This window comes from Hydra vulgaris, chromosome 08 (genome assembly GCF_038396675.1).
Source record: "Hydra vulgaris chromosome 08, alternate assembly HydraT2T_AEP".
NCBI classification, from domain to species: Eukaryota; Metazoa; Cnidaria; class Hydrozoa; order Anthoathecata; family Hydridae; genus Hydra; species Hydra vulgaris.
Window position 1 is genome coordinate 1,808,008 of NC_088927.1, and position 27,914 is coordinate 1,835,921.

Below are 27,914 nucleotides of genomic sequence, written 5' to 3' on the forward strand. Positions count from 1 at the left end.
TATATATATATATATATATATAATAAGAAAAAATAATATAAATACCAAATATTAAATAAAAAAGAGCAAAATTTTAAATTTTTGTTTTATACATTAAAGCATTGACAACTTTAAAAATTCACAATTATACCTATCAAATATTGTTTTCAATAAAATCCTAAGTTATAGAATACATAAAAATAAAAAAAAATAAAAAATGAAAAAGAAAAAAACATTAACATCAAACTTTATTAAACAAATTTTCAAACAAATTTCTTGTGTTCAGAAAGCTTTCTTTTTTAAACAAATGTTTAGTCCATCACTCTATGACTTCATTTTATTCGATGTTATTAAAGACAAAAAGATAAAAATGAAATAAGTTTTACAAAGTTTACAAAGTTCTTCAACTACAATCTCTCTTTTAAGTAGATTCCTTCCTAAAAAATTAAAAAATGTATATATTTGAATTAATCATCATCATCATCATCATCATCATCATCATCATCATCATCATCATCATCATCATCATCATCATCATCATCATCATCATCATCATCATCATCATCATCATCATCATCATTGTCATCTTCATCATCATTGTCATCTTCATCATTCTTGAAAATTTATTTGAAATTTCTCAAAACAACATGAAAGCAAAAATAAAATCAAATAAAGATATGATATTTAAATAATTGATATAGATCAAATGATGCTTCAATAAAAGATTTGGCTTTTCTTCAAGATCAAAGAACATTGAGGAAAGGTGTGATGAAAGGAGAATTAAAAGGTATGAAAAAATGAGATCTTATGAAGAAAAATGCAAAGTTAATGAAAGTTTTAGAGTGGATTGCAAAAATGATTTAGAAATGAATGAAATGATCTCCCATGACTCAGATGAATCTGAGGCATTAGATAAATTATATCCTAATATTTAATTCAAAAATTTTTTAATAATTATTTTTAATAATGGTTCAATTTAAACTTTTATAAAGTCAGTAACGCTTTTTGTTACTAAGTTTCTGTTGCTCACCAGTCTTCATGTGTTTGTGATAGTGATTTTGATTTTCCAGAAAGTGATGAAAACACACAGGTAAAGCGTTCATGATTTAAATATATCTAGAAGCTCAATAGCTAGAAGTAGATTCACGCATTTCGAAGATTTAGGTAATTTTTTATACATTCAAAATATTTAAACTAAAACAAAAAATATTGATTATAAAGAGAAAAAAAATCTTTTTTGATTAAGGAGCTACCATCAGATCAAGTCATTATAAAAAAATGTTGGGAAAGAATTTGATCTTACACTTTGCAGTAAGTTGGTAAAAGAAATAAAGGATGAAAATAAAAATAAAATAGAAACATGTGCTTTTATTGTTGCTCTTTGTTATGCTCAGTGGTACCTCAAGTCTAGAAGCGCTCAACGCGCTGTACTTAATGATTTTAATGCTTTTAAAGCAGCATATGTTCTTGAAGATCAATTTAATCTCGATGTTGGCAATTCTTTGATTAAAAGTTTTCATAAACAATTGCGGTATCTTTCTCCAGCAGTAGTTGTGTTTCCACTAGTTGACTCTCACTTGTTTGTCAAGTACCAAATTTTGTGATTAACTTCTTTTCCAGTGATTTTTAAGTTATTAACTTCTTTTCCAGTTCCAGAGCTAGAAAAAATAAATATGGATAAGCCTAATCCAATTTTAATTTTACTGCTTTAATTTTACTTGTTACTGATGATAGCTGGCTTATATTTATATGCCTAGGAATTGTAAATCAAGTTAATGATTGGGTTTATTCTCATTCCAACTTCTCAAAAACTGAATTACATAGTATTTTTGAAAATTTTGTTAAAGGACTTAGTTTAATTAACAACTGCGGTGAAAGAAACATTGGCTTAATAAAAGACTTTTTTAAATATTTTCAAACGGAAGAACAGCATCAAAATATACTTTTGATTGCAAGAGAGGAGAGAAAAAAAGTAACAAAGAAAGTAACTTAAAAATAACTTATGAAAATTTAAAGCTTTCTATATCATTAATTCATTGTTACCTTATCTCCCCAAGACCGAGAAGGCCACTACAGATGAAGAGGCTCCTTAATTGTGGTTATAACCCTCTCTCAACTCTATAACTCTGAAACACAAACCTTGTCAAACAAGGCCCCTGCGCGGAGAAACAAGTTAAGTGTGGTAATATCAGGGACATGGCGGGGATAGCACTTGGACTCTCTTGCTTATGAAGGGAATGCTCTAGCACAACCGCATATATGCTAGTATTGAGATACATTTAAAAATAAAAGAATCATACTGTCAGTTTATCTATTTAGATCAAATACCATTGTTAATAAAAAGTTATTTGTTCACACCTAATAATTATACTCAATGATGATATTTAATTACATTTTAAAAATATAGACAAGTTTTTAAAAATAATTCTCAAAAATACCTGAGCAATCCATTGATTGCTAGGATCTTCATATCGATACGCACATATTTCATGTTGTCCAGAAATCGGTCGACCATATTGTTCAGAAGAAGCATGTAAAAAACTAAATTTTATTTAAATTAAAATAACCTTTTTTATAATTTAATAAACCTTTTAAAAACCTATATTACCCTAATAAAACAATTTCAAAAAGTAAAAACTTGATTTTACTAAAATCGCATTTCTAAATATAGAAAACTAAAAATATTAATCAACAATAGTAACTCTGAAATTAGTGACAACTAATATTTGCTTTATTCAATGAGTTTCTCTATAAAACTATGATGTGTTAGTAGTAGTAGCTCTAAATTTAAATATTAAATCACTGCTTCCTAACCAACATTAAATATCACTGCTTCCTAACCAACATTAAAAAACCTTTTCATTAGTAAATAGTAATGAAGATTACAAAATTCAAACCTTAACATAAAGCAGAAATGTAATGAAGATTATAAAATTCACATCTTAACATAACATTTATTTGTTGCTTTATAATGTTAGGATTATTATTACTAAACCTTGTAATAAAACTGTATAAAATAGAGTGAAAAAGGATGAGAGAAAAAAGCTTTACAAAATACTTTTCTGCAAAAAAAAATATAAAAAGATTGATTAAAATAAACCACTCACCTTCCAGTATCAATATGTTTAAAACGAACTTTTTCATTACGAACCCAATTTTTTCCACTACATTTCACTTCCCAGTTGTCACCTTTAGATAAAACATTTTAATAATAAAAACTGCAAATATTTAAAACATAGCTAGGACAAAAATATATGATTACAATATATAAAACAAATCTAACTAAAAAATTTAATTTTTCCGTTAATATCATGAGAAACAATTTCTTTTGGAATGTTTAGTTAACTATAAATGTATTTTTTAAGATTTATTCAAAAACTGAACACACTTTTCTCAGCACTTAAGGATCTGTTTAACTTAAAAAATGCTGTCCTTTAAAAATTCCTATGTTAAATAAATATTAACAAATAGTCGATTAGTCAAATTCAAAACATAGAATATGATAAATCAAAATTTGATTAACAAAGTTAGAAATTCAAAGACATATCTTTGTTTATTTTAAAGATTGCATATCTGATTTTTGAAAAACTTTCCATGAACTGCTTTCTTGAAAAAATGGGAAAATGAGAAGTTTTGAAGTTATTACGGCTAATTTAGGTTTGCTAAATTATAGAATAGAACATTATTTACTTTTACAATGCACACATAAAAACATTAATAGTAAATTAGAAAAACAAAGTTGAAACGTCAGATAATTTTAAATTACAACAGTTAATTAAGTGTCAAAAAAAATTTCTTTGATTTATCATTTCCACATATAAATAAAATAAATCTTTATAACAAAAATTTTTCAAATTCCAATTAAGTTTGTAGTATTTCTTGAAAGTCATATTGTTTTATGTGGTCCTTATTATCTATATATAGTTTTATTTAGTTCCAAATATTTCACATATTCTTGATAATTGATATAATTCCTGATATTATGTGTAGTACCTGACATTTTGTGTAGTTATTGGTGTTTTACTTGATTCTTAGTATTTTATATAGTTTATGATATTTTATGTATATCCTGGCTATTTTTATTGCTTTCAATGTTTTATATGGTTCATAATATTTAGGCTCTAAAATTTTAGGAGTTTTTATATAGTTCTAGGTTGTTTTTAGGTTCTAAAATTTTAGGATATTTTATATAGTTCCGGATGTTTCATTTTAAATAGTTCCACATACCGAAACACTCATCTTGACATGTTGTTTTGTAGAAGGCTTTCTAAACATTAGGACTTTAAGAATAAGCAGAAAATTTCTGTTTATTAATTATTATTTATTTGAAGCCTCGCATCACTTTTTCATCTGATTCTATCAACAGCTGTAATATATCAGAATAATGTCAGAGCCATTATGTGCATGGACGTAGATGCTATTAGTGCTTTGGTGTGGATTGTCAAGACCAAATGAGGAGCTATCTCTTAAAACTTTAGTTGCTTAAATAAAAAGTAGTATCAGCGAGTCAAATTCTCTCTACAAGTTAAATTCTCTCTATGAGTCAAATTCTCTCTACAAGTCAAGTTACTACAGATTACAGTACATAAAAAGTATACAAAACACACAAAAATATCATTGCCACCAAATTCCTTTAGTTTACATTTTACAAATATTCACGATATTGAAAGTAACTTTTCATATGTAGAATCTTACTTCTTTGTGTGATTAACTTAAAATTCATTTCTCATCTTCAGATCTCAATGGCTACTATCTTTGAATTCATAAAAAAGTCACTTGTGTTAAAATTTTAAACACCAGTAATTAATCACTATTTTTTATAATCATTATTTTTAAACAAGATTTTATTTACTTTTATTTACTTTTCTCAATTGATAACAAAATGTTTAATTAATGTAAGCCTACATTTATGCAAATAATAAAATGTGCCTATATGCACCTCACATCACATCACATGTGGTGTGATTAAAACAAGGTGTAAAAGGTTCAGGGTTAGGGTTTTTTTTTTCAACGTCCTTGCTCATAAAATTTTAATTTTTCAGTTATGCTGCAAGAATCAACCTGTGTTTACAATGTATTTACATTTTTATTTAGTAAAATTTATGTATATTTAAATGTTACAAATACTTCATTGACATTTTTATTGAAATATACACCTACTAGATCTTGGTATGTTTAAAAAAATGAACTTAAATATAAAAATCTAAATCTGTACTTAAAGGTTTTAGTTAACAATATAATTGAGATGGAGAGTGAGATATAGTTAGAGAACAATGTTTATTCATCATTCAAAAAGCGAATAAAATTTTGGTTTTTTGTTATTAAAGAAGATGCAAAAAGTGTGCACAAAAATTGTAAAATCAACAGGTGAAAAATAACAAATAAACAATTAAAAACCAAACATCATGTATTTGTGATATTGCAACTACAAAAAAAAGATGCAGAAGAAAGATGAACAAAATGCTAATAAACTTGTTAGTAAATCTAGTTTCAAATCTAATCTCCTTCAAAAACTTTTAAAACTTTTAAAAAACCCTACAGACAACACATCTGTAGCATTCTTAGCTAAAAAGATTTATAACATCCAATGAATCTTTAAACCTTTAAAAGTTATTGAAAGTATTGAATTTGTGAAACAAAAATCAATACTTTCAAAAAAAGTGATGAACTTTCAAAATCCACCACAACTATACTTAAGTTTTTCATTAGAGAAATATCATAACATAATTAAAATGAACATGCTTAAAGCATTCCAATCGCAGAGAGACAATGTATTCATATTAAAAAGAATGATAACAAAAAATGTTTGGGATCAATTTATATGGGGTATTATATGCGGTATTATATGCGATATTGTATGCGATATTATATGCGATATTATATGCAATATTATATACGATATTATATGCGGTAGCGGTGTAGTGGTAAAGTGCTCGCTTCATAAGCGAGAGGTTCCGAGTTCGATCCCCACCACATCCCTGGTAGTACCGCACTAAACTTTTTTCTCTGCGCAGCGGCCTTTGTTTGTCAAGGTTTGTGATTTGGAGTTATAAAGTTGAGAGAGGGTTATAACCACTATTAAGTAGCCTACTCATCTGTTCTGTAGTGGCCTTTGCAGCCTTGAGGAGGTGAATAACAAAAAAAAAAAAAACTAAAGTTGGGGTCTTAACAATATCACGCTTTTATCAATGCTGACTTTTTTAGAAATATAATAAATTTTTTTAAACCGATCATTAATCAAATAATTTGACATGACTTATGTATTGTTGAAATTTTAGCAAATCGATTTCATTAAAGAACACTGAATATAAATGAAATTTCCAGTGCTGCTTGAATTATTAAACGAATAATTTATTCTGGCTTCCATTACTAAAATTGTTTCTCTTATAAACTCATCTACTGATTCAGACATGTTGTCTTGACAACATTCCTGTCATAGTCTTACAAAGTGTTTTCCAGAACTCTCTTCTTTACTCTATTAACTATATAAAAAGTGCATAACTAAATCTTGTTTTCCTGCCTGCTAGAAAATTGTAGCTGTGGTTCCAATTTTATTAAACTTTTGAGAACTTTCTAACCCCTCTAACTATTGTTCAGTCAGTATTCTCTCTATTATAATAGAGAAAATAATTGTTGCTAATAATTATTTGCAAAGTCTTGAATTAATATCTAATATCTTGAGTTTAATAACTTACATTTACACTTAGTACTGGTTTTGAACCTCTCATTCTACAGCCTAATGTTAACAGTAACATTTTATTGTGCATTTGATATATATATATGTATATATATATATATATATATATATATATATATATATATATATATATATATATATATATATATATATATATTAGTGAGTCCAAATAATCGTATTTTTACGTTATCCGGGTAATCGAGTATTTATTTTTTTAATTACCCGGGTACCCGGGTATTCGGGTAAAGGAAAAAAAATTTACCCACACCATGTTGTGTTAATTAAATTTAAAATAAAATGCAACAATTTTAGTTTTAAATATTTATTTTATTTAAAAAATAATACTTTAAAAATACAAGTTTGTCAACCGTTTCCATTTTCAACTGATTTCGGGTTTTTGTGACAAAAGCTGAAGCTACCAAAAACACTCTTTCACTTACTGTTGACGTTGGTTGTATTGTCAATAATGCTGTAAAAAATTTTTCCAATAGAGTCACCTCGTTTTGAACAATCTTTCTCCCACAACTTCATTTCTTTTTCCAATGTGGATTTTCTCTCATTATTTTCTTTCGGAACAGTCATAATTAATTCAATTGTTTTTTGGAGTTCATCATAATTTGAAACCAAACCATTATTTGAAATTATTTCTTCATTTTCAATTGTTAACTCTGTATCCATCTGTGTGTTTGCAGGATCTTCATTGAACAGCCTTTTAAAGGTTTCTTTAGCCAATAAATGAATAGAACTTTTTTTTAAATAAGTAAAATGGCAGGTAATCTCTGGTTTAGGATAATTTCCAGATTGTAAAAAACGCAAGTGATAAAACATCCTCATTTCGTCTTTCTTCAATTCTTTTCTTCAAAGCAGTGAATATTTCCATGGCTAACTGCGTATTTGTTTCTTTTAGTTTGTTTAGCAAAAAAATGCATACTCCTTCAGCTTTTAAAAGATTATTATTATCTTTACTGAGCTCTTTAACAGCAAGCTCAACCGGTTGTAAAACATGTGATATTTCTTCTAAAACTTTGATATTTTTTTGTGAAAATTTTTGCTGACCTAATTCCATTAGAGCCTTTTGTATACAATCGTATATTTTTATGAAACGATTTACCATTGGTATTATTGAGTTCCATCTTGTTTTGCAATCGAGTAGCAATCGTAACTTTTTGCCTTCTTGATCTATTATATGCTTTTCAAGAACACTGCTTTGAACTGAAGAATATTTGAAAAATTTAATAATTTTTCGTGTTTCATCAAGAATTTTGCCAATGTCTTCACGAAAGATTGGTAATTGTCTAACTAAATCATTTTGGAAATACAAGTTACCATCAAAAGCAAATGCATCAGCTACCTCATCATTTTGTTCGGTAGTTTCAACACAATCATCATCTGCTAAATTTTCATCATATTCTAAATTCTCATTATCTTGGAAATTTGTATCAATTACCGCATCATCATTCGTAATTAAACTCCCACTTTTTTTATAAAATACATCAAGTACAGCAAGATGTATAGCATGGTTGTAGCATAACTGAGAAAATGGTAAAATATTTTTCCCATATTTTACCCTGACTGATGCTCCATCATGTGTGGATCCAACGATATTATTATCCATTTCAATTCCATAATCCTTAAGTTTTGCTTTTACCAAATCGATAGTGGCATTTGAATCACAAGAACCTATTATTGCAGATAGACCTAAGACTACAGGTGGCTTTGTTGCTGAATGAAGAGTGATATTCATGAACCTTCTAACATTTATATCACTCCATTCATCGACAGTAATACTGAATCTCTCTCCAGATTTTTTTTGCTCTAATAATGACGCCATTAATTCTTTTTTTTTTTCTTTATAAAAATCCATTATATATTTCATTACCGTTGTTTCACTTTTTGGCATTTTATAATTACGACTTGTTACGAAACCCCTAATGGCTTCAGATGAAGTAATTCCTTTGATGCTAAATCCATCTTTTGTCGCACATTTCGCCAATATTTCATTCAATGATTCTCGACTTATGAAATTTATTATTCCATTTCCAACTGATTTTGTGTTTTTCGAAGAAGACGCATCAGTTTCATTTGTGTCGCCCAAATTTCTTTTTTGTAAAGATATGCTATGTAATTTTAAATGATTAATCGTCCCAGTAGTATTAGATCCCGGACATTGAATTATAGATTTGCATATGTTACAAACTGACTCCAATTTCTCTTTTTTTGTAAAATATTTCCATACCTCTGATTTTTTCGAAGACATTTCTGGGTATATGTAAATAAATCACTAAAATAAAAAATCACAACATAAAAATTGAAAATTGAAATTTATACGTATTTAAATATGCATTTATTACTTGAAATTTAGTACATTTTACCCAAAACACTTCACTTACCAAAGGCAGCTATATATATTAGAAAATTAAGTATTTATTTTATTTATTTCACAAATTTTTTTTTAAATATTTCACTTTCTTGCAAATTTTACGTCGTACAACTTCAAATTACAAATGTTATTTATTTTATGTAACTTAGTTAAAAAAAAACTTTTGAAACTTAGTTAAAAATCAACGGTTGCTAAACAACTTTATTATAGAAGTAAAAGAAGAAAAAACGATAGAATACCGATACTCGATTGATTAATAGTTAAATGAATGTGCAATATTTACATTTTTTTGTTTAAATATTATAATTGATACTCGAAAAAAATATTCCGAGTAGTCGACTACTCGGAACTTGCTTATAAAGTATCAATTACTCGGGTACTCGATAATCGTAATTGGATTCCCTAATATATATAATATATATATATATATATATATATATATATATATATATATATATATATATATATATATATATATAGATGGAGGAGGCAAGGAAAGAGTTGTTATAAAAAATATCTTGATTTAGAAATTAGTGAAGTTGAGATAGTAAACTCTGAGAAACTAATGCAAAAAAGAATTATACCGATCCAGTTATACAAAAGCCAAACAAATGAACAAGGTTGTTACAAAATAACTAGAACATGCTTGGGATAAAATCAAGGTTAATGAAAAGTAAACAAGGCTATTTGAAGCTGAAGTTGTTAAAACCAACCAATAAATCTGAAGTCATATCTTTTACTGTGACTGTTCCTTCATGCACAAAAAACTTTCATTAATTAGTTTTAGAATATTTATGTTTTATAACTATCTTCTGCCATCATGTTTTCCATAGTCATATAACAAACTTATAATAAATACTTTTTTTAGAAATAGTTGAATAAACTCTTATAATATAATAATCAAATGTTTCTATTAAATTTTTAAACAAAGAAAAAACATGACATTAAATATTTAAGTCATTTTAAAGAAAAATCAACTTTTTAACTAAAAATTAAAAGATCAAGAAAATCAAGAAATACAAGAATATTTAGAAAACATAAACTTTTATTTCATCAAGATTTAATCAACCTCAAATGCCAAGAATTTTTATTTCAAGTAACTTCTGGGGTACCACAAAATTCTACCGTTGTATCTTTTGCTCGTCTAAATTTATGATTTATCTAATAACCTAACGCCCTAATTTACTAAGGACACAACTACATACTCCTGTCTTAACAAAAAGTCATTGCTTTTCAAATGCTCAAAACAGGCAGCTGATCACTCTTCTGCAACATCTGATCTTTCTTCTGCTTGGGAGTTGTAGTGACATGTAAACTTCAAGAAAACTCATTTATTTACGCCAAAATATTATTGCAATATTGTTGATACTTTTATATTGATGAATGGTAGCTGAATCTCGCTTCATCTCACTGAATCCTCTACTTTGCCTCTTCTTGGATCATCATTTACTACCGACCTCTCATGGAAACCATATATACAAACAAATAAAAAATTAATGATTAAATAACAGTTGACAATAATGTTATTAAGTTTATAGTTTAAAACCATATTGAAAGAAAAAAATAAAACAAGAGAATTAAGACAATCTAGTTAAGTTAATAACTAGATTGTCTTAATTCTTCAGTTAATATCTACACTAATTGTTCATACAATCAAATTGTGGTAAGTTTAATGCCCATCTTACTTTTTTATTTGATATTTATTGATATTAATATATTGATGTTCACTTTAAAGATAAAAATTTAGTTATAAAAATGCTGACTCAGTTTAGTGGTAATAATTTTTTGCTGTATAACATAATCAGTAAAAAAACACTAATCACAAAACTTACATCATGACTATTAGTGCATAAATAATTCTCATATAAATAATTCAAAAAGAAATGTATTAAACTTTTAGATTTTTGATATATTATGTTTGACATTCTTACTTGTAATATTTTCTTGATAAATACATAATTTAATTTTACAGCATGCTTTAAAATTAAAGCAAATGTTTGCTTGCTTTAAAAATAAAGCAAATAATTACTTGCTTTAAAAATAAAGCAAATATTTGCTCACTTAACAATAAAAAACTTAATTTTTTTTTAAGTCACAGTAATGACATTATATTATATTTCAAAAATGTTTAATAATATATTTTAGACATTTTATCCAGGTACATTATATTTATAAACATTTAAGTTTTAGATTATTAAATTGTGAATTTAAATCATAAAATACAAAATACATGTTAACTAAATTAATTTTTTTAGAATAAAAATCATTAAACTAAAACTTACCAGTATCTCCATTACCATCTTCTCCAAATGCACTTACTTCTTGATTATGCGATATTGGACTCTGAAATAAGTGGCTGTGCAAATTTCTCTTTGTTGCTAAATGTTGCAAACGTATTGTATCTCCACATTTTATAACTCGCCTATATATTTAAAAAAAATATTTAAAATAAAAAAATTAAAAACACACAAATATACACACAGATATATATATATATATATATATATATATATATATATATATATATATATATATATATATATATATATATATATATATATATATATATATATATATATATATATATATATATATATATATATATATATATATATATATATATATATATATATATATATATATATATATATATATATATATATATATATATATATATATATATATATATATATATTTTGGTCCCGGGTAGAAAGGGCTTAAATCAATTTTTCACAAAAAAAATTTTCATATTCATAGTATTTTTAAATATTCATAGTATCAAGAATTTTAATGGTTACATGTATTAGGAATGTAATATATACAATGTAAAAATACCTTAAATATGTAAGGATATAATAAACTTACATGCAGGAATTTTCAAACATTGATACTGCTGTCTCAAAAAGTTGGTCAAATTGACTTATGCCCTTTCTACTCGGGACAAAATATATATATATATATATATATATATATATATATATATATATATATATATATACACACATATATATTTTGCTTTGGCATATAATAATCTATGGTGGAGAGAATTATATTTTTCGTAATGAATTAGCAGATGAATTTGCAATTTATATCAAAAAAAAATTTCTTTAATAAAAATTGCAAAACTACTTTACGTTCCTTTGAAAATAAATTTCACATTCAACATTTTACTATTTCACATTTCCTCAAAACTAAATTTAAATTTTTAAAATCATTTAATTTAAAGTCATTAATTAAATAAAAAAATAATTAAATAATTTGTTTCTTTACAAAACCCACAGTTGAAGATAAATGATTTTTTTACAAATATTTTTTGAACATAAACGATATTAAAAGGTCATTTAAATATTCCAAAAAAAGAAACTTTTATGCTCAACATAAAACTTTTTTTTAAAAAAATTATGCCTATGCTTAACATAAAACTACTGAACATGTACTAAAATGTATGCCTTACACTTTAATGACCTGTCAAAATATTTTTTTTGATAAATTTAGTTCTATTACTTTATCTCTAAATTCTTCAATAAAATTTGTAAAAAAATAAAATAGTATTTTTATTTTAACAATAAAACATTTTAGTTTTTATTTAGGAAGTATTTTTTTTAAAAATGTTTAAATGCTCTTACAATTTTCTTATGTTCTAATTAATAATAGAAAATACGGAAAACTAACTTTGGCACTGGGAATTTCAAAATATATTTTTGTTATTATTTTAGATAGATACTTTTTTTTTAATCAGACTTTATTGCATCAAAAAAATGTTTTTATTTGCCCTTCACAAAATTTGGTCACCTGGTGTCGCATATACTTCCTCTTTGATATGTACTAATTTATTTAGATTAACTACAGGTTCAAATGCCTTTTCTGAATTATAGCAGTTTCAAATAATAGTTTAAAAAGATTATATTTAAAATGTAATTTTGCTAAAAGTTATTACTAAAGATCTGAGCACAGATCAAAACTATCTGTGGGAAATATGCAAATGCAGTATTCTAAAGTGAGTGTTCACTTGCTCTTTCACAAAACCTTTAGGGATATTAAATGACTCTATATGGCTGACAACAGTGAATACTTCTACGGCTGTATATTGTAAGCAAGGATCTTTGATAAATTTGAAAAAGTCACCTACATCATGACAGTTTATTTAACTTTATTTATATAGGTGTGGCGGAATAGTGTCGCAAAATTTTGTTGTTGCAAATTTTTATTGTCGCAAATTTGACTGTCGAAAATGTGAAAAAGGAATAGTGTCGCAAATTGTTGCAAGATTGATTGTCAAATAACAGAATAAGGAATAATGTCGCAAATGAATTTAATAAATAGTGTTGAAAATAGAAAAAGGAATAATATCGCAAAGGAGTTTAATGAAGTGTCAAAAACAAAAAAAGGGAATAGTGTTGGAAATGTATTTTATGAATAGTGTCGAAAACAAAAAAACAGAATAGCGTCGCAAATGAATCTAAGGAATAGTGTCGAAAACATAAAAAAGGAATAGTGTGGCAAATAGTAAAATCGGAATAGTGAAGCAAATAGTAAAAACAGAGTAGTGTCACAAATGAATATAAGGAATAGTAATTACTATTTGTGACACTATTCTGTTTTTACTATTTGTGACACTATTCTGTTTTTACTATTTGCGACACTATTCTGTTTTTACTATTTGCAACACTATTCCAATTTTAATATTTACGACACTATACCGTTTTTACTATTTGCGACACTATTCCCTTTTTACTATTAGCGACACTATTTTGTTTTCACTATTTTGCGACACTATTCCTTTTATTATTTACGATGCTATTCTTTTTTTTTGCTTTCGACACTATTTTTCTGTTTGTGACATTATTCATTTTACTATTTGCAATACTGTTACTTTTTTTTGTTTTTGACGCAATTCATAAAATTTATTTGCAACACTATTCCTTTTTTTTGCAACATTAGGCCTTTTTAATAAATTCGACACTATTCCAAAATTGATTTTTTAACAACATTCCTGTCACCCTTTATACAGCTTACTGTTAACAGTTGTCCGCCAATTTAACAAACATGTTTGTCGCTGGAGAATTGGCAATCAAATTTAAAAGAATTACATGCCATATCAATCAGTTGTCAAACTAATGGTTAAGGTTTTACTGTTAGTAGAAAACATTCACAAGTTTTATTTGAACTCATTGACATGCACAACATGTAATCTCATTGCTTAACACAAAGTCAGAGTATCAAACTTCAAAATAAATTTACTACTAGTGAATGTAATAACAGATTTTTTAAAACTGGATTATGAGTATTTTAATAATGTGTAAACATATATATATATATATATATATATATATATATATATATATATATATATATATATATATATATATATATATATATATATATATATATATATATATATATATATATATATAAATTTGTATACGCAGGAAGTAATTCCTGTTATATAAGGCGAAACTTCTTGCTTCCTTAAAACACGAATAATTAAACATTACAGGAGAGACAATTCACACATATACAAACATCTCCATGCTAACAATAATTGTTTTAATAATTATAATAATGACTGTTTCTTGATATTGGATTCTAACTCCAATAAATTTGAGCTTAAGATTAAGGAAAGTTTGTTCATTGAATGGAAAAATCCAGATATAAACAAACAGTTAAACCATTATAAAATATCACTTTTTACATAAAAGTTACCATTTTATTAGTTGTTAACCTTTTGTTAAACAATTTAATAACTTTTTTATTGTATACTTTTTTGCTATTGCCTACTTTGTCCCAATTATTAAAAAATAAATTGTAATTTATATTTTATTAACTTATAATATTTGTATATATAAAACTAAAAAAGTTTTTTTTAACGCAACTGAAGATGACTATAAAATAGTCGAAACATGTATTGTAATTTTATTTAAAAAAAAAATGGTTTTTAAGAATAAGTGGAAAAAATTAGTCTTATTTCTCAATTGTTATATATATATATATGTATATATATATATATATATATATATATATATATATATATATATATATATATATATATATATATATATATATATATTATATATATATATATATATATATATATATATATACATATATATACATATATATACATATATATATATATATACATATATATATATATATATATATATATATATATATATGTATATATATATATATATATATATATATATATATATATATATATATATAAAATCTAAATTTTATAAATAAAAAGTTAACCCTCGTTCACAACTTTCTTTATGCTTTCCGCGAATATGCCAGTAACTATTATGATCATCAGATGATGTCGATCCTGTAACAGACTAAACAAAAATTTAAAATTGTTTCAAACGCAAACACTTTTATAGTTAAAATTCCATCCTTACAACATTTGATGTAACAGGTTATGCCAATACCATTCTAAGAACTAGTTGTGTTGTTAGTAGATAATAGGAATAACCTACTACACCATATAACCATTAAAGCATATACATAAAATAAATGTGAAAGAAGAAATATATCATTCTTTTTTTAGTAGTTGTATTAATATATTTTTAATTGAGTTTGTATTTTGTTTACAACATGTTGTGATTTCAAAAAAATGTTAAGGTTTCCTATTTAACTTAAAATAAGTTTTAAAAATGACAAAAGAAGAAGACATTAGAGAAAAAACTAAGCACATATATTTGAAAAATCCAAAGAGACGCTACAATTCAATAGTGAAAAGAGTTGCAAATACATCCCTACACTGTTAGCCGTGTTATTCAACATTTTCCTTAAAGAAAACCAACCAAATGCAAATCTGGGGGTGGAAGAAAGTTGGGTTTTCAAGATATATAAAACTGGTTTGAAAACTGGTTAATAGCTTTAATATTAACCCAAACCTTTCACTTAGAAAAAAGGAAAAAAAGGTACAGATGTTCTCATAGCTTAGTTGTAAAAGCTCAAAATAAACATAGCCTTCATTCTTTCATATCACAAGAAAGTGCCTAACCATTCTGAAATTCAAAATAAAAGTGCAAGAATCCGCTCAAAAAAGTTGTTTGACAATTTTGTCTGTATTATTGAAGATGATGAACCTTATATGAAGTACAACCATCAGCGAATTCGTGGTGCTATTAAAAGAAATTTAAATACACTAAACATGATAAGTTTGTTAAAAGCGTTGATTTGGCAAGCTATTAGCATGTGTGGGCAAAAAATCAGCACCCTTTATTTTTGAGTCCACACTTTCTGGTAAAATATATGTTTACATATATATGTTTCTGGTAAAATATATGTTTATAAACATATCTTACAAACACTATCTCTCATTAAATCACATGGTAGTAGACATGTATTCTGACCTGATTTAGCAATAAGTGTTATAATAAACTGGCTATTAAATGGTATAAACAAAATGATGTGAAAGTTGTGCCTACAACAGCAAATCCTCTTAACTGCCCAGAATTGAGAGTTATTGAAAAAGTACAGGGCAATTATTAAACAAAAAACGAAAAAAACAAAAAAACTAAGCAGAAACATTAAAGATTTGAAAATGTCATTTAAAAAAGCATCAAATAGTTTTGATTGTTGTTCATTTTTCACCAAAGCAAAGGTTCGAAATTTTATTAGATAATTTATTCCAACAGAAATAAATTAATTTCTTTGAAATATTTTATTTCTTAAATTAATCTATTAAAATTATTACTTAGTTCTAAATAAAAAATAGTGAGTAACTTTTTTAGTAATTTTTCTACTTTCACATTTATTTTGTGTACACACTTTACATTATAGTATTAATAATTAAAAGCAAAAAAAAAAACCCCAAATTTTGAATCTAAGATAAAAAAAAACCCAATAACTTTAATTCAAAGTCAGAAATCTCAAAAAACTTTTAGAGGATTTTTTGAGATTCTGACTGTGAGGATTTTTTTGGTTGGTTTTTCTTAGCAAACTAAATACATATAAAATATTGTAGTTTTAAGTTTGATTTTAGAAAAATACTTCTTCATAAAAATAGTATCTTTTTGCCATGAAACCAAATTACACAAGATAAATTACATAAAATGCTAACCTTAGCTGAACCTAAGATGTATTAAAAATTATTTTTAAAAATACCTGTTGACCACTGCTACCGCCACCACCATACTTAACATCATGAGAATGAAGACGAACACCTTGTCGCTGATTAAATAATTTTAAAACTGATCCACAAGTTACAAACTGAAAGTCTAGAAAAATAAAAACTAATTTCTTACAAATTTGTTTTAGTACAAAACAAGTTAAAGATCTCAAAGATAAAAATTAAATTTAAACCAATAACCCAATCTTTGTCTTCAAAAATTTTCAAAAAAGAATTCAATGAACCAGCCTCTTGAAGTAGTTTAGTCCATCTTAAACACAGTTACCCCAGCATAACCTAGTTATACTATGTACATTCATATAAAAATTGGTTTTATTTTTAAATGCATTACTGATATTGTTTTCTTGTGAATTACTTTTACATATATGTATTATTATTTAAGTTAGAACTAATAATTTCTAAACTTAACTAATTTTAGCTTAAATTTTTTCAAATAATGTTATTAACAGATGTTAAATATGTTGAGTACATAAATCAGTTGAATATCATATCAATTTTAAAATTATACAGCACTATCTGCCACCTTCCTTTACTTGTGCCTGCCTTAAAGGGGGGAGGGGGTAATGCAAACCAGATTCCACCTTGGGCAGCATATTTTTTTTAGGCAGAATTCAAAAATAATACTTTTAGATAAATCTTGCCTATGTTTAAAGCGTTGAGGGCAGTGAAAACTGCAGCCGATATGGGTGCACAAAATTTTCATCATAGAAGAATATCTTCATGTTTTCCTGATGTATATAACCTACAACTTTTCAAGTCTTCTCTTTAACTCTTTTTTTTGTTTTCTAGTAACTTAATGGTAGTGGCCTTGAATTATGATAATTATATATATATATATATATATGTATATATATATATATATATATATATATATATATATATATATATATATATATATATATATATATATATATATATATATATATATATATATATATATGTATATATATATATATATATATATATATATATATAATATATATATATATATATATATATATATATATATATGTATATATATATATGTATATATATATGTATGTATATATATATATATATATATATATATATATATATATATATATAAATATATATATATATATATATATATATATATATATATATATATATATATGTATATATATATATGTATATATATATGTATGTATATATATATATATATATATATATATATATATATATATATATAAAAAGAACAGAGTTTAAGAGCAAGGGAACGGTTGACAGAAGACTTGAAAAGTTGTAGGCTATATGAGTCAGGAAAACATAAAGATGAAAGAAAATTCCAAAATTTAGAAAATAATGTAATAAAACTACAACTAGAAATAGATCATGCAGTAGAATGATCTAAGAATTGGCTCATGTTTTTCAACCACAACGAATGTAAAGTCATGCTTGCTGGTCACTCAAATAAGTCAGTGCGCCTTTACTCAATGCTTGATATAGACGACAATTGATAAGAACATGACTTAGGTGTCCTAACAGCCTATGACCTACAGATTAAGAATCTAGTAAAAGCTGCAGCAGCTAGATCAAACCAAGTAATTGGCAGTTTAAAAAAAATCATTTTGCACTTGAGACATTAGACCTCACCTCGAGTATGCCATCCAAGCCTGGTCTCCCTATCTAAAAAGTGACATAAAAACACTTAAATGCATTCAATAACAAGCAACCAAAACAATAAGCGAGATAAAGCATAAAAACTATGAGGATAGACTGGCTAAACTGCAAACAGAACAGAAAAAGTCAATGTAGTTCCACAAGCATATGTACATTTGCTAGCAGAGGCCGATGCCAATGGATGGGAAAAAGCTGATACCGATGCCGATGTTTTAACTAATTATAAACACATTCATGGAATCAGTACTGGTAAACAAATACACCCAAATCAGAGCCAAAGCATTATTTTAAAAGATATTAGAAAAACTCAGTTAAAAAATGAACATTTTAAGGTTTTTTTTACTATGAAAAGAAAACTTTCAAAGTAATAAATACAATTTTTGAGGAACACTTTATTTTAACTTTAAAAAGACAATGGTACTAAGATAAGCAGTTTACTTAGAAATCTTTATTAATTTATTAGTAATTTAGATATATAAACAACAATCATATGGAAATATAGTAGGCTATACTTGAACATATATAGATAACAATGCTTGAATAGGTTATATTTAAGTATAACAATAGAACAACGCACACAGAAAAAATTATTTTTTTAAAATCATAGTAATAAAAGTATAAGTACATTCAGCTTTTAAATTAAAGCTTAAAACATCATCTTAAGAATAAACAAATTTGCCTATAAACAAAGCCAAAATAAACAATTTGTCAAAAAAATTCTAAGTAATGCATAAAGTTTAGTTGATTTATTATTTAATTATAATCATTATGCAGGATAAAAATATGAAAATACCATCGGTTGAAAAATGGGTAAATTAATAAAAAAAGGCTGATGCCGATAACATTTCAGATTGTGCAAAAAGTGGCCATCTTATACAGCTGATTTAGGTGAGCAGTCTGACGTCATACTGAAATAGCCTGCTGCCTGGGGCATCAGTACATATATCGACTAAAAAAATAGCCTGACTCACAGCGGAGTGCTGCTAGCTACTGAGGGTTTGGAATGGGGAAACAATCTTTTTATTCATTATTCTTCGTTTTTTTTCTTTTTCTAAAAAAGCAGTACAAATTAAAAAAAAAGAAAAAAGAAAAAAGAAAAAAAATTGAGCAAATGCTTATATAAATACACTATAGTAAATATAATATGTGTATATATAAATATATACATATAAAGTAGTAGAAAATCACTTAACAAAAATTTTTTTCATTTTACACTATGTTTCATCAATATAGACTCATCAGAGATGCCAAATGCTTTTATTTAATAAAGTAATGTTATCAATAAACTAATGGATAGCTAATGTGGAAAAAAAGTATAATTTTTTTCCACATTAGCTATCCATTAAAAAGTATAATGGAAAACAAAAAGAACAAGTCATTTTTTTGTTATCAAATTTTTTCTACTAATTTAAAATTACTCTGTTTTTTTAAGAACACTGAGCACTTTATTTTGTAGAATACATTTTAAAATTGTTTAAATATATATATACATACATACATGCATACATACATATATATATATATATATATATATATATATATATATATATATATATATATACATATATATATATACATATATATATATATATATACATATATATATATATATATATATATATATATATATATATATATATATATATATATATATATGTATATATATATATATATGTATATATATATATATATATGTATATATATATATATATATATATATATATATATATATATATATATATATATATATATATATATATATATATATATATATATATATATATATATATATATATATATATATGTATATATATATATATACAGACTTGGTCGGGAAAGGCGTGCGATTGCACTCTAATCTTGACCATGCATAAAACATTTATTTGCGACAACTTGGCCACGGCTCTTTAGATGTTTGAGAACATTTCGAAAAATAATCAAGCGCAAAAAAGTTTAACTGGACCAATAAGAGACAATTACAAAATATTAAAGCTGCCTGATTAAATTGTTTTAATAAAGTTTAGAATAATTAATAAACTTCGTATTTTATTATGTTTAAATTATAATAAAACGACACTCTTTTATATAAAGTAAAAACTTACTATTAATAACTGTTTAATAAAGAAACAAATGTTATTCAATTTATCAAAGAGTTTAGTATAATTTATTTTATTTGTGATTTATTATGATTTATTTCAACAAGATTCTAATAAACAAACGTTTGTTGATTTATTTAATAAATAAAAGAGTCTATCTTTTTTTAACCATTTCGCGCTTTGCGTAATTGGCCTGAGTTTAGTTTTTACATATTGCATACAATTCTTCGGAAACGACGAAAGAAACAATTAAATCATTCAGTTACTATGACAATGTTAGAACGCTGTTTTATTTTAGCAGTATCTTTAAAAATGTTAAAAACAATTCCGAAATGTGCTAGACCCCTGAATCAGCGGCATATAATGATCAGTATCCAAACAAATTACATTCCAAATGAATTATATTTTTATTTTTTATTTTACAAACCAAAATCAAATTTTTAATAAATCAAACTATATGAAAGCATTTTTTTATGATCATACTCAAAAGGTAAAAATAAATTACGAGGAGGAAGCGGAACTGCTTTAATACTGATTATGTTTGGTAAGTGGGCTTCAATCAGATCAAAATATGTTATTAAAAAGATTATACGCTGCCATTTTATTAAATCTTTTAAATATCTGTGTGTGTTTGGCTCCAACAATAAGTCAATGTATTAAAATAAAATTCGTTTGACAATAAATACTTATAACAATTTACACAATTTACACAAAAACTTATTAAAACTCAATTAATACAAATTAAAAAAAAAAATTCTTCGGAATGTTCTGGACCTTTACTTCACTAAGTCAGCGTATTTTTTAAACCAATATAAATTATTTGTTCGTAGATTTGGCAGGTTTTTAATGTTCGCGAATATTCTTTATGTTATCCTTCTGCACCAAGATGTTTTGAGAACATTCATGTTTGAGTATGTTTCCATGTTTATCCGCAAAACAATTCTTTTTTTAAATACACGCTAAAAAATTAACTTCATAACTTTAATGTTTACTAATCAAATGTTTTTATATTAGCAAACGCTTTAAAACATTTGCTGATATACAAACATTTTTATATAAAACAAGTTTATATCAGCGAATCTTTTTAAAGCATTCGCCGATATAAAATCATTTAATTAGTAAAGATTAAAGTTTTGAAGTTAATTTTTTAGCGTGTATTTAAAAAACTTATTGTTATGCGGACAAACATGGAAACATACTTAAACTTGAATGTTCTCTCAAAGCAAATATGAAGCCGTGGGCAAGTTATCGCAACTAAATATTGTATGCGTGGTCAAGATTAGAGTGCGATCGCACGCCTTTCCCGACCAAGCCTGTATATATATATATATATATATATATATATATATATATATATATATATATATATATATATATATATATACAATATTTTTATAAATATATAAGTTGATTTCAATAAAAAAGGCAGCATATAACTATTTTTTAAATATATTTTGATATAATAATATATTGCCAATGTTTCATAAATCATTACCTGATGATGCTAACCACAATACACTGCCTTTTTTTTTTTTTTTAAACATCTTTGCTTCCATCAAGGCTGCAAGCAACCACTAATTAGAGTTGGAAGTTACTGGAAAAGAAAATATGAAAATTGTAGAGCAAAATAACGATTGACAGACGACTTAAAGGATGGCAAATTATATGAATCAGGAAAGCAAGATGAAGAAAGCGAATTCCAAAGAACTGATGTTCAAGGAAAAAAATTAGACAAATAAGAGTTTTTGGAGTACTTAGAAACAGTCACAGAAAAAGGAATAATTGAATGATGAGTAAAACAAGAATGAATTTTAGTAGATGGCACAAGAGATGCTAGCTCTTTAGAGTAGTGCCCATTATAGTATTTGTAGTAAAGAGAAAAAGAAGCAATGTTATGACGATGTGATAATAGTTGGAAGTTGGCTGCAAGAGCAGGTCCGACTATGTTTACAATGCATTTTTGCACCTTGTCTTAAAGAGAAAGGGCATCATTAGAAGATGCGCTCCAGATATGGCAATAGTTTTCTATAAAAGGAGGGGTTTGAGATTTATAGAGATAGGAATAGAATCCGGAGTAAAAAAGTGTCGAGCTCGATAAAGATATGCAACCTTAGCAGATGCCAATTTTGCAACGGATTTGATATATGGTTTCCAAGAAAGATTGGAAGTAAGAGTTAATCTTAGAAGATGAAGGTTAGATGACTTATCAAGTACATTACCGTTCATAAATATAGGATGATCTAAGTTATTACGATAACAATTGGCTAAAAAAAATTGAGTTTTATCTGAGTTAAAGTTCCCCAGCAACTGTGAGATTCTTTTCAAGCTCAAATGCCGCCTCCAAGCAATCAGAGTGTTGGTTTCTTATCATGACAAGAATAAATGGTAGTATCATCAGCGAACAATGCCACCATAGATGGGATAATGTCTGAAGATCATTAATGTAAATTAAAAAGAGTATAGAGCCAAAGATTGAACCTTGAGGATAAGAAAAAGAGTGCTGTTTATCGAGGACAACTTTTACTACAATTACTATCAATTATTACAATACTACAATTGGAAAGGAAGGATTCAATAATCTTAAAGATGTTACCAGATACACCGTAAGAAGAAAGCTTATGGAAAAGACCAGCATGTCAAGCTTATTTAACTTTGGGGGTTTCCCTAAATAAACTCTGGGTTCGTCACTGGCTGGTCATATATTTGGTTTGTAACCATTTATATTTTATCCAATTATCCAAATTAGACGTGAGTATACTTATGAACAAATAACTACAATTATATAATTAAAAAAATTATACATAATAGTATACACATACATTACATAGACATTTTCATATAGGGACAATATATACTTGCTACATAAAAATCATACAAATATATTTTACAAACAGATAGCAATTTATTCCTCTCAATTATTTCCTCTTCAAAAAAAATATAGGAAATTTTTTTTTTTTATTATGTCAACTTATAACTGATTTTTTATTTTACTTTGCTTTATCAAATTTTGTTGCTTAAAATAACAACCACTCTAAAGAAAAACAAGAAAAAAAGTACATAAATTATCTAAATTATTAATTTAAATAATTAACTATTTAAATTTATTTTAATTTCCTATTTTACATTTTTGCTTTCTTTGTTTTTGAAACTTAGTTTTTTTTGCAATGCCTGATATAAAAAAACTTGCTAATGGCTGTGACCAAGTTATCTAAAATAAAATACTTGTGCGTGGACATACAAGATGAAAAACCGTATACGTTTTCTGGGAAGGCTTGAATAAATAAATATATATATTTATATTTATACAAGCCTTATATATATATATATATATATATATATATATATATATATATATATATATATATATATATATATATATATATATATATATATATATATATATATATATATATATATATACATTTATATAAGGCTAATTCATAGTTCAGTGACACATCATGCGGAGAGATTTTCTTTAATAAAAATTTTTCTATAGCTTAAAAATAATTTTTTATTACTCTAAATCAATCTTGAATTAAAATTTTATAAGATAAATTAAACACAATTCTATTAACATAACACTGACATATAGCAAAAATTAAAACATGAGTTCAGTGACGCAATGCAGAAAAAAAGTTTTTTTTTTTTATCAGCATACTTTTAAATGGAGTTTTCGCTAAAATTTTAATTCTTGCTAGACTAATTAGAATTTTTTGTTGTAATTTATTCAACTGGCAATAAGGCAGTCATGAAAAAAGCCACAAACAACAAAGTTTTCATATCGTTTTATTTTACAGAAAAAAAGTTCAGTTCAGTGACTCAACATTCAGTGACAAAACAAAAAGATGGAAATAAAATCATTTTAAAAAATTTTGTTATTTTGTAATAAATTTTAATTATACTCAGATGAAAATAGCATCGGAACAACATTATCACTCTGAACATAAAAATAATGTAATTTTGATATCTCTTTGATTTTCTTGAATAACTTAAAATTGAACTGAGCCCAAGTTTATTTTTTTGTTGTCTTGTGTCATTTTCTGACATATGAATTAATAATTCATGTCAGAAAATTAATGACATATGAGATGTTTGCAAATTTTGTAATGCTAACGCAAAATCTGCTGCTGACCTGATCTTGCATTGACTAGATATAACTCACAGGGCTGTGATTACTTAACAGTAGCTCCAATTCTATCAACCATTCCTTTCCCGTGCATCGCTGCAAAGAAATGCCGGAAGAATTTTTTTTTAATGTATTTCAAACACAACCATTGCAGCCATAATGCTTTTGTTTTTTAACTGAGAAGTGGCATTATTGCTGAACATGTGTACTTCTTTCACTCGATCAGGAATAAAGTGAAGGATTTTGTCAATGTACGGTATAACTGAAGACTTTGTATGATCAGTTGAATTAGAAACTATGGCAAGTATTTTTAACTCATTGTTGCAGACTACAAGGGTTGTGATAGAAACCTGATTTTGACCAATATGAGTTGCTTGCAAGTCATTTTGATAGAAACACCTAGCGTTTTCAGCCCAGTCAACTTGGATTACCACAATTTCAGAATTTATACTCATTGAAACTTCCTTGAGTTTTTAAAAAATTGTTAATTGGTTTTCTTTTACAAATGCGTGTTTAACGAACTTATCACGCATTGCTGATATGTGTTGGATGAGTTCTGTCACAGTAGACTTTTTTGAAATTTTTTAAATGTTTGCATATGTTTTAGTTTTACGCTTTCTCCATTTGTCAAAGGATACTTCGAAGCCAAATGTATTAACAGTTTGCAAGTGTTTATCGATCTGTTTCATACCTTTGCATGCATTGCATTTGTCATACGTGCAATTGTTTGTGTACAGTTTGCAAACAAAGTTATTTATCATTTCAGATAAAACTTTGATTGAAGACGCTTGAATTGATTTTGTTAATGCATCTAAGGCAAATCGCATATTTTCATGCAAACTACAAACACAATCATGCGGAAATTTTGTAACAGATTTCACATTGCATGGACGATGGTCACAAAATTACCTGAGTCCAATTTTTATGTGCTGATGCTTTCCCTTCAATAACTCGAAAGCTTCTTTTAGCGCATAATATAAATAACATATTGGAATATTGTTTGTTTTTCCATCAGATAACTGATTCGAGTGACATCTTTTTTGTTTGGTTCATCTTCATTAAAAAAGTTTACAACTGTTAAAATATCGCTTTCAGAAAGACCATACAGCTTTGAACATGCTGGAGGTAGACCCGAATTATCTTTACAAGCAGAGCTATTAGAAAAAATAAAAGAATTTCTTCTTTGAAGTTGGTAGTGCTTTTAAAACTTTTTTCAATGCTTTTCCTCAGTTAAATATTATAATGAGTTAAATAAGTTCAGTTAAATATTATAATGAGTGTATATATATATATATATATATATATATATATATATATATATATATATATATATACTATATATATATACTATATATATATATATATATATATATATATATATATATATATATATATATATATATATATATATATATATATATATAGTATATATATATATATATATATATATATATATATATATATATATAAATATATATATATATATATATATATATATATATATATATATATATATTTCTTAATAAAAAATCTTTGAGATAGCTTTTTAGATGTATATACATCAACTGACAAATAGGGATTGGTGCAATAAAATGTAAATACATCGACTGACAAATAGGAATTGGCGCAATTGAATGTGCATACATCAACTGACAAATAGAGATTGGCACAATTAAAGATACACAGTTAGGGTTTAGGTCAGAACCAGTTAGAAACTAATGGCTTTAAATAGTTTTTCTTTAAAGTGTTAATAAAAACCAGGCTTTTTTTAAGTTAACTAAGGAAAAGAATCTAATCACATTCGTGTATGAAGAAAATGGCAATTATTAGTAGGCTCATCAGGAAGCTTCCTGATGAGTCTATTAAAGGCAAAACATATTACTAATTTATATATATATATTATATATATATATATATATATATATATATATATATATATATATATATATATATATATATATATATATATATATTATATATATATATATATATATATATATATATATATATATATATATATATATATATATATATATATATATATATATTATATATATATACATATATATATTATATATATATATATATATATATATATATATATATATATATATATATATATATATATATATATATATATATATATATAACTGAAAAACATGGTGTCGCAGAAAATTAGGTGCCAAAATTGTGACACTACAAAGAGTCACACTTTTGGTACTTAATTATTATTTTCTGAATTCGGTAACAGTGGTTATTGAGATAGGGGAGGGTTGTCGTAATTTATTTTAGTTTTGTATATTATATACATACATACTTACATATACAAAATTATTTACAAAACAGGCTGTTTACGAATTTAATCAATTAAAAGAAGATTTATAAATAACATCATACCATTTTTGCATTCAGCAATATTAAGAACAATCGCTTTTAAAAAAAAAGATAATGTGCATAACTTAATGATGTTTTTTAAATTCATTACTACTGATTGTATTTCTAGAAACTAAATTTAGCAAATATAATAATTATAAATAAAGTAGTATCAGTAAAACGGCGTCCAACTCTAATTTTGTTTACCAAATTTCTATGGACTGCGAGGTACAACCACTTACATGCCGCAATCTTATTGGATATTTTATTAAAGTAAAAATTAATCCCCATAGGGATTGCATAGTAATGTATAGATTGTATAGTAAATGTATAGATACATTTATAGTAAATTTAAAGATACATTTATAGTAAATGTATAGATAAATGTATAGATACATGTATGTCGCTTTTTTACTTGTCTTCTTTTCTTTTTTTATTGTCAGTAGGTTATGCTTATTTCCAAATATCAAGTTAATCATGTA

The 27,914-nt window shown here is 25.5% G+C and overlaps 1 protein-coding gene across 1 annotated transcript; it reads right to left on the bottom strand.

The window, feature by feature from the left end:
- Window positions 1-344: 344 nt before the first annotated feature.
- LOC100203261 (stromal cell-derived factor 2) lies at window positions 345-27,655 on the bottom strand. Its single transcript, XM_065802251.1, has 7 exons — window positions 27,457-27,655; window positions 17,172-17,284; window positions 15,312-15,394; window positions 11,339-11,478; window positions 3,087-3,168; window positions 2,418-2,520; window positions 345-416 (listed from the first exon to the last, which is right to left on the bottom strand). Exons 1-7 carry the CDS (start codon window positions 27,539-27,541, stop codon window positions 387-389), a joined length of 636 nt encoding a protein of 211 aa, XP_065658323.1. The 5' UTR covers window positions 27,542-27,655; the 3' UTR covers window positions 345-386.
- Between the last annotated feature and the right edge of the window lie 259 nt (window positions 27,656-27,914).